Source organism: Macaca thibetana, chromosome 11 (assembly GCF_024542745.1).
Source record: "Macaca thibetana thibetana isolate TM-01 chromosome 11, ASM2454274v1, whole genome shotgun sequence".
NCBI classification, from domain to species: Eukaryota; Metazoa; Chordata; class Mammalia; order Primates; family Cercopithecidae; genus Macaca; species Macaca thibetana.
In genome coordinates, this window is record NC_065588.1 from 75,507,303 (window position 1) to 75,517,184 (window position 9,882).

Here is a 9,882-nt window from a genome sequence, read left to right on the forward strand (position 1 = left end):
GTGAGATTCTACAGTAATACACGCATGCATACACATATACAAAAATAGCAATAAAAATGCTATAACCTAAAACTAGGAGACAATAATTGTTGTATATAACATAACAACAAAGTTGAAATCATTAAAATACAAAGAGCCTTTGCAAATCAATAAGAAAAAGGCAAACAATACATAGACAAATTAGCAAAGGCTATGCACAGGCAGTCCCCAGAAGAAAAAATACAAATGGTTCATACACAGTTTTTAATCTTTTCAACCTCACACATAGTCAGGAAAATGTAATTTTGTATTATTTTAAATTTTGAGTAATGACTTCTAATTAATTGTTCTAATTACTTAAAGCAATAAGAATTGCACATCCCTAGAAACAAAACTCATGTACTTACAAGCTTTATTAATGTTGATATTTTTAGCAAAATGTTTGCATGTTGGAAAAACATATTATATTTTTAGATTTTTTAAAAAGAAGAGCATTTGAATGAAACTTATGAGATAATGAGCTTTCTAATATTTCCATTTATAGCACACTTAAGTTTTAGGTTATACAGAGTATTCAATTGGTCAGACTGAGTTTTGAGAGTTCAATACAATTGATTTTGCTCTTAAATACAAAATGAATTCTTATACCAATTTGTTTTTGACAGAATTGCAAACCTAACTCTTTTTATCTTTTGATATCAAATAGACTCTTAAATCAATTTAATTCAGCCTAGCTTTTGGTGGAGCTGTTATGAAAATAAAGTGGTAAACTGAAACTGGAAGTGGGGTGAACTTTTCTCTAAACATGGATTTGCTGGTGGCATGTTTTTTTCCTCTTTTTCATACCATAATAAATGTAGATGTGAAACACAGGGAATTTAAATTTTCTGAGGATCATTACTGAACTATCTTTTTCATAGGAAACAAGGCAACAAAAGGCCATGCATTTGATATTAATTATTCCACTGCATGTAGCGATACTTTATATGATGCTGAGCATCTCTTTAAACTACATGAATGTGAAACCTGGCCTGGTTAGTAGCATGTTTATCTTTCCTCTGAAAGCAGCAGTTTTATCAGAGCCAAATACAACACCAAGTTGATACTTTCTTTGCAAAAATGTTACATTTTTTGCTTGCAATATTCTGAGGGGCTTCTTCCATCGCTTTCATTTTGCTTGCTGATTGGGGAAAAAAATTCCGTGCACAAAAGGAATTTAAAAAAATATGTAAGCAGCAAATGTGAATGTGTGTCAAACAGATTTCCAGCATCTTAGTGCTTGCTTCGAACAGCTTGGAAGTGTAACTACAGGCCCAGTTCAATTTAAGTTTTAATGAAAATTCACTGAAATTCACATGTGATCCATTTCTTTATACATAGGCCCTCAAGGATGATGATGCTGAAACTGGATTGACTGATGGAGAAGAAAAAGAAGAACCCAAAGAAGAGGAGAAACTGGGAAAACTTCAATATTCACTGGATTATGATTTCCAAAATAACCAGGTCTGAAGTGGAGAAATGTCTTCAAATTCCATTATGTTTTCTGAAATTACCAAGTAGAAATTGCAGCAAGATACTTCTTAAAATATTTTGTTTGCTGCGAGGAGAAAATGCAATTATCAACGCTATGGATGAAATAATTTCTAAGAACAGGCAGTCCCCTACTTGCTAATTTAACTTCTGGTAATTAGAATTCACAGTATTCAACCGATTACATCTACTTGTGGCACTTTCAGCAGGCAGACAGAATACAAATTAACTTGAAGCAGTCGGTCTGCTTCTGAGAGGTTCTAGCCACAGTCTCACCTTCTCAGCTCCCTCAGCCCGAGCTGCAGCAACCTCCCTTGGACTCTACAGATTTAGAACTAGACAGGGCTAGGGGCCTTTGAGTTCGGCCACTATTCTAGCCAAAGTTTTGAAAAACGATAGAATGATTTGATAAGGGATCAAAGATGAAAAATTGACTCTGGTCCTTTCAATTTAAAAGCAGGATTGCCTTATATGGTACTAGGTGAAACTCCTAGTGTTAACGAGATAGCAATTCTAAAAGAGTGAGAAGACCAGAGACTTACTTCTAGTGCCTAGGAATATTGCCCAAAAAGTGACAAGGAATTAAGAAGGTAACAAAACAGGCATTTTTGCTTCAATTTCTCGTAAAGTCATGAAATGCCACCTAGATGAATAATAGTGGCTACCTTTTATTGACTACCTGTCAATAAAATAGAGATTGATGAAAGATAACTGTTAAAAGTCACTTTACATTCGAAGACATTCCAGGATCCACAACATTGATGAAAATGTTCCTTACCTTCTGAATTGTTACAGAAATGTGAAAGCTGGATAAGAATTAGGGGAATAGGCTAAGTTAGAGATCAGGTTTTTAAAAATCTGTAAGACAGACTGGGCGCGGTGGCTCACACCTATAATCCCAGCACTTTGGGAGGCTAAGGTGGGCAGATCACGAGGTCAGGAGATCAAGACCATCCTGGCTAACACGGTGAAACCCCGTCCCTACTAAAAATACAAAAAACTAGCCGGGCGAGGTGGCGGGCGCCTGTAGTCCCAGCTACTCCGGAGGCTGAGGCAGGAGAATGGCGTGGACCCGGGAGGCGGAGCTTGCAGTGAGCTGAGATTGCACCACTGCAGTCCAGCCTGGGGGACAGAGCGAGACTCCGTCTCAAAAAAAATTTAATTTAATGTAATTTAATTTAAAAATGTGTAAGACATAGCCCTTCTCCAAGTAGGAAAGTTTTAAACCTCTCCAGTTCATTTTGCTTCACTTACCTTTTTGGGTAAAGAAGAACTGATGAATGTAAAATAAATACAGTTACTAGTAATGCAGCATGTGTTAATGATTTCCAGTTTGATGAGGAATGAACAATAAATAAATAAAACACCAATACTCATCTTTGATGACTAACATCCAAAGTCAGTAGTGCTGTGAGAGCTCTAAGCAGTTGCAGAAATTCTGTGTTTTATTTAGGAATTGACAGTTCAAATAATGTCTTCACTCTCTGAAGTTTCCAGAGGGTTCCTCATGAAGAATGTGTAAATATGCTGTCATAGTAAAAATAATTTTTTGATCAGCTTCATTATAGCCCTGGCTAGTTATTACATAATACGTTCTAGAAAACTACATTATTGGTTTACAGGTTCAGGTTTATAAGTCTACCATTTTTACTTAATTACATATGACATTTGTGATCATTTCTATCACTTCTACTAAAATTTGAGCATCAGGATTTGGTTAGGAGCAAAACCTCTTATTGATATATTCTAGGAAAGATCAAGGACAACTTATATTGGTCTTAATGTATAACATATTTTCCAAAAAATTAATCCGACTTTCTATATGCATCCAATACTTTTCTCATCATTTATTGACCATTCATATTTTCCAGTGGAAATCTAGTGGTGTCTCATCCTGGTTAGTCATAATTTTGAAGCTTTTAAGTTAGCTTTAATTATTAATACTGTAAGTATCATTTTATAAAGTAGCATTTTTAAGAAAATAATAACACTGAAAATATTTTTACTAAAATATAGTAAGAGTACATTTACTGTTCCCTTTCCAGCAAACATCAAATCTAAAAAGTTATTTCATTCTGAGAAACTGATGAATTTTTAAAATATTACGCATTGATTTTTTTCCCAAATATTCTCATTTGATTTATAAAGTGATTCCTAAGAGGCAGGAAGATAAAGTCTGAAAAACTTCATAAAGTTTGGATCAAATATGTATGTTTGCTTACCAAAACTAAAAGACAACCCTAACATATTTTAATTAAGACACTTTCATGGTAGAGAGAAATGTGATATTTATCTCTTAGGCAGAAGTCAGAACAAGGTTGGAAAAAGTAACCTCATTCTTTATTAACAAAATATCCGAAAACTCTAAATCATAAATCGTCTAGCTTCTAAAGAGTTGAAGCCATCTCTCTCGTGTTATTTTCTGCTCAAAAGAAAATTGGTTATAAAAAGTGAGGATGAGGAAATAGAATCTTATTTATTCGCATTGCTGCATAAAGGTAAATACCAAATACAAATTTAGCAAACTTTACTAATCATGTCTTTATAATCTGATGCCTATTTTAGCTATTTTTTGACCATCTGTCTGTGTTTTGTGTACCTACAATCTAGCATTCTTATTGCCACTGTCATATCATGATTCCACAAAAAAGATATTGAAGCATTAAAATGGAAACAACATAATCATTCAGGTTATTGGTCCATGTTAAAAATTGAGCCACCTAGCCAAAATGCACTTAAGTACATGGTGAGTCACAATTAAAATGGCTATGCTTTTTTTTTAAGGAGGTGAATTGCTGTTTTACTCTACTAGTTAAAAAGGCATGAACTCAAATTCTCAGACTGTGATGTAAAAACCTGTGGTGTTACTGCATTTACCAAATGGCATATACCTTGAATAACAATAAGAGTCTACTTTGTTTCCTGTATGGATCTAAATCAGTCTGTTGACGCAAAATCTCTAATGACAGAGTATCTATGATGGTGTACACACACCTCTTTTTTCTTTGCAAAAATATTAACAATGCCATAATACTTTAATATTCATAATGAGGCTTAAGGACGCATCAGTAAGAAAACAGACTTAAAGAAATGTAGATAGTTCTGTGGTGCTTGGAAAAAATAAAAAACATAGTTACTCAACATTAGAAAACCTCACCTCCAATCTCCCTTCCTCCCTATGAAGCTGAAATTACATTTCTTTGACTCCATGTCCTATATTTAAACACAGAATCTCACAGATAATAATCATTCTACTGTAAGTTAAAATAAATGTAGCCAGCGCCCAAGTGAAGGTCAAATATAATAGAAACTAGAAGATCTTATTTTTTATCTCAAAATGCTACCCAATTTCTAAGAAATTTCTACTCAGCTGGTCTGAGGCTTTGATAAAGAATAAAAGCTTCCCACTTTATAATTACAAACTTGCGATTGCTTAACAATGTATTTTCACTTACAAATCATGCTCTGGAAAGAAAAACAATGCACAAGGGTTTTTAGCAACTGGAAAGTTATTTGATTACAACTCTTTTGCAAAAATGAACTCCATATTTAACTGCAACCAGCAACCTTTTAAAAAGCCTCCTTTGTGCTTAAAACCAGGCTTCCCAGAGCCTGCATCTGTCATAATTGGGTTTCCGAAGTCTACATAGCTCACTTCATTTGCCTTCTGTATTCAGATTCATAAGAGAATAAGAGTTTATTAAAATGAAATAGGAAGAGGGAGAAATTCCAATATGCAGCACTGTGAACAAATCGATCTTTTCCAAAACGTCCACTAATATTTATGTTTGCTGTATCCTCTCATTTATTTCAGCTGCTGGTAGGGATCATTCAGGCTGCCGAACTGCCCGCCTTGGACATGGGGGGCACATCTGATCCTTATGTGAAAGTGTTTCTGCTACCTGATAAGAAGAAGAAATTTGAGACAAAAGTCCACCGAAAAACCCTTAATCCTGTCTTCAATGAGCAATTTACTTTCAAGGTATTTTTTAATATTTATTTATAACCTTTCCTTTGTTGTTTTAGTTAAAAGACTGATCTCATCCTGTCACATACATAGACATGCACATGAATGCTTGTTCAGGGACTCACAATAATTCCAGTAAGAACATGCAAAATTCGTATCTTCACTACAGTCAAGATTCAATATTGCCTTTCAGTGTGTTCAGAGTACGATTCAGTTCAGTCATTTCGGAATGGAATTGACTAGAACATGACTAGGATGTCATAGTCACATCTAAAAAGTGAGATCCCTACCTAACATAAAGCCAAAAGAATGAAATCATTATTTTTCTAAATTTCAAAGTTCGTGAAAATAGGTACATCTGTTGCAATCCCAGGATTAAGTAAGCTATGTCCCAATGCTTAAATGGTACAAATAGACATGACTCTTGTAACAAAATTCTGTGTGTAGAAGGGCAGTTTGAGCACGTTAAAGTCATTCTTCTTAACTAATCAATAAAAGGAATATGAACACACTGTTTTTTTGCATTTCTAGCCTTTGTCCTTTACTCTAGGTTCTGCTCTGATGTTCTTCATCTTGTTGAGGCACCTCAGTTGACAAACAATCATAGAGATTCCAGCCATTTAATATCTCATCAGGAAAACATGCCTTGCAGGTCTCCAGGATCTTTGTGGATCTTGGCTTGAAATCATTCATAAAAACAATTCTTTTGGTGGATATCTTTAACATGCGAAAAAAAACTTTCTAATGCATTACTCAGAACAATATGTTTGTGAAAAATGAAATGTCTGTGAATATGCCAGCAGGCTAATTCAAAATCACCGCGTCCATCAGCCAGGCTTAGCATGTGCCTTGTGTTAGCAAACATTCTGGGATGAAATAAATTGAAAATGAGGGCATGAGTCATTTTCTCAAACCTTGTTTTCAATTATGTAAAGGGGAAGTGTCTTTCTATTCACTCTAAAATTTCTGAGTTTTCAAGACAAAGGTCCCTCATGGATTGTCAGTAATCTTATTTAAAATCTGGTTTTGCTGTACCTAGACAGTGAATTTAAAGTAGCAGTGAAGACATTCTGGAAATACTCAGCTCATGAAGAGTATTTGCTCATGAAGCTTAATCACTGTAGCCAACATACCACAAAACATAAAGTGGAAATAAAATTTTAAAAATATTGTAATAGTAATCACAGTTGTTTTATTCATCTATTTATTAACCTTAACTTAGGTCAGCAGTTTCTGACCAAAACTTAGTGAGGAAATTCTTAAATTATATGAGCTAATGTATTGGGGCTTTGTTTTATATTGCATTACCTACATTATTATTTCTTTAAAAAAATGCTAATAATTTTATTAGTAATTTCTATAAAACCAAGTATAATTATTGAAATTTTTGAATTCTCTATACATTTGTATCAAGTTTCATTTTATTTCAGACAGGTTGATCAAACTGCACATAATCCACAGTATAATATATTCTGCTATATTTAAAAACACTTCAATTTTTCTAGAGAGCTGGTTAGACATTGTAGATTACTCATCTTGAAATGCCAAGAGGCAATATGATATAGGAATGGAAGTATAAAAGACTTTAAAGAGGGCTGGCTTTACAATGGATTTAAACACTGAACAGGAACTCAACATGCCTGAAACTAAATTCGTCTTCTTTTCCTCCAAACAGTTATCTGAAGGAGCTAGTAATCATTCAAACAATAAATATTTTCAAGGGCTTCTTCTGCGCTAGGTGTTTTACATATATTCATTCATCCCCAAAACAGCCCCATGAAGCAGCCATTATTACAGTATTATCACAATTTAATAGATGAATAAACTGATGTTTAATCATGTGCCCCAAGCCCTTTAGTTGGAAAGTCCAAATCTGGTACAAGGTCTGTCTGACCCCAAGCCCAGATTTTTGACTGTTGGCTCTTTGAGTACAATCATTAGAAAGTCTAGAGAGATTTTAGATATACAATAAAATTTTCAAGGGTTTAATCCCTACTCTAAAATATTTTGTTTCTTTCTTTGAGAGTCAGCCCTTTGGAAGGGTTTGTTTTCCATTCCTTCTAAAATGGAAAAAGTATGATGCTTACTTTTTAATCATAATGTCTTAATAAAATAATCAGATTCCAAACAGATGATACATAAATGACAGAAAAGAAAAACTCTTTGGAAAACTAAAATTTCTTCTATGTAGATGGCCTAATATTCTTCCTTTTCTTCCCTCCTTAATATACAGTTAATTGAGAAATGTTTGCTGAAGCATAAGACAACCATTTACACTGATAAAATAATAGGAAGTGTATGAAAATTGATCAAACCTTTAAGACAAGTCTAAACAATTTCTTAATTAGGTATTTCTACCCAGTTACTGAAGTGTAGCTTACTTGGATTGCACTGCTCTCACTGAATATTAAAAATGTCACTAATAAACATCCCAACCCATAGCATCTGTCCCAGATATATTTGAACAGCTGGAGAATTCATCAGTTCTTGGCCTTTTGCCACCACTCATCCTAAAACATGTCATACCCAAGAATGAACTTCAAAACCCATATTATAATGCACCTCTGATATTCAAAACATCAATTTCCTAGTCAGTTCTTGTCAATCAACAAATTATTTTAAGGAGTAGGTGAGGCACTTGTGAATATCATTTCAATCCTTTCAGACTCCTTGCATAGTCTTTAATAAATCATTGCTCCATTGAACTGTGGCATTTAAATGCCTTGAAAGAGTTAATGGAACATTTGAAAAAAGTTATTTGCCCCTCAGTAAGTTACACCCTGACAATATAACTTATAACAACTATAACAACACAATATTCTACAAGAAAAACTTATTTATAGTCAGATGCAATTGGCTTGTTTATTCTTTTATTAATCTTAAGGATTCATAGCATGACTAATAGCAGGATCCATTATTAATAATGCTAACAGCTTCTAGAACTTTGAGATAAAGCAATAAATCACTAAAAATTCCCATTTTCTCTCAAGTAATTTTAGCCTCAAGCAGTTTGTCAAAAGTCTCAATTTAAAAAATAACCAAAAACAAAATTATATCCCTGTTCTGTTTATGCAACATAAATATTAAATTAAGCACCATGAACAAGTAACATGTTTTAAGCATTTTTATGACTGGATATTTTATCCTCATTGCTTTTTATTTAGGTGCCATACTCGGAATTGGGTGGCAAAACCCTGGTGATGGCTGTATATGATTTTGATCGTTTCTCTAAGCATGACATCATTGGAGAATTTAAAGTCCCTATGAACACAGTGGATTTTGGCCATGTAACTGAGGAATGGCGTGACCTGCAAAGTGCTGAGAAGGAAGAGGTAAGGCAATTATTAGCATTTCTAACATCACAAGCTGTACTCGCCAGTTGCTGCTCATATAATAACTTACTGAGAAATACTCTTTACAAAGGGGGGTGTAGGCCTCTAGCTGTTGAGAGCTGGTAAAATAGGGCCAAGGGCATTGTACCACTTTGTTAAAAAGTGTACAGGTCTTCTGGGTGTTATTTGAAAGGAGAGAGAGAAATTTGTATACTGGATCTAGAAACAGCAACCCTGGACACAAACAAACGCACATGCACACAGGAACTCTTTCTAAAAGCTTACAAAAGGCCACACACACTCATAAACTACTGCTTTAAAAGGACAATGAAAAATTATTTTATTTCTCATATTTTTCCACAATCATTTTGTGTTTTCTGCATAGGTTACGTAGCTATTACACAGAAATAAAGTGGTACTTTTTCCTTGATTGTTTCTTCATATCACAGACAGTTCATTGTTTCTCCTAAAGATATGAGAGCATAATTGGTGAAACATCAAATATAATTCACAAAGCCTGATATTAAATCCATTTTTTAAATGACTCACATTTTATGCTACTCCTCACATTGTTTATCCCCAGTTTTAATAGTTTAGCCCAGTATTTTTCCGTGACTTAAAAAGGGAAGTTCAATATGTTTAGTGCATTTAAGCTTCATAATAATCAATTGTATCTGATTATGCAATGCCTGCCTGGCACCAGCATTTTTCTCTGCAAACATTTCAGTGGACCAATACTAGAAAAGCAAACAACCCGTAGCTTCTCCAAATTCCTAAAACAACTCCTTTCCCAGTCACTCTTTAGTTCCTGACATACAGCTGTAATTACCCAAGGGATGGCTGACCGCTCAGTCATTTAGGATCTCCAGGTCCCTAGGATTCCCTGGCCTCTTGGGGTCCCCAGGGAGATCATGGAGAGAGTCAGACCTTCAGAGAAACTCAGTTAAGTCCATCACCTGGGAATTCTCTCAGCCTAAGGTCTGCTGTGACCAATCTGAAGCTATGAACTTTATACCCCCTATATGATGAAATGAGGTTTTAGAACAGGCCTATTAATTCCCATGATGAAACTGA

At 34.4% G+C, this 9,882-nt stretch overlaps 1 protein-coding gene and 1 long non-coding RNA gene across 6 annotated transcripts in view; one reads left to right on the forward strand and one right to left on the reverse strand.

The window, feature by feature from the left end:
- Window positions 1-9,882, reverse strand: part of LOC126931274 (uncharacterized) — a 634,186-nt gene that overhangs the window by 502,090 nt on the left and 122,214 nt on the right. The window lies entirely within an intron of this gene.
- SYT1 (synaptotagmin 1) overlaps window positions 1-9,882 on the forward strand; it is a 596,758-nt gene that overhangs the window by 429,691 nt on the left and 157,185 nt on the right. For 3 of the 5 annotated variants that reach the window (XM_050749297.1, XM_050749299.1, XM_050749298.1), the window contains 3 exons: window positions 1,360-1,482; window positions 5,324-5,491; window positions 8,641-8,808. In XM_050749297.1, the coding sequence (XP_050605254.1) occupies window positions 1,360-1,482; window positions 5,324-5,491; window positions 8,641-8,808 (459 nt within the window). The remainder of the gene's footprint in view (window positions 1-1,359; window positions 1,483-5,323; window positions 5,492-8,640; window positions 8,809-9,882) is intronic. The other 2 variants (XM_050749300.1, XM_050749301.1) reach the window with 1 other exon arrangement.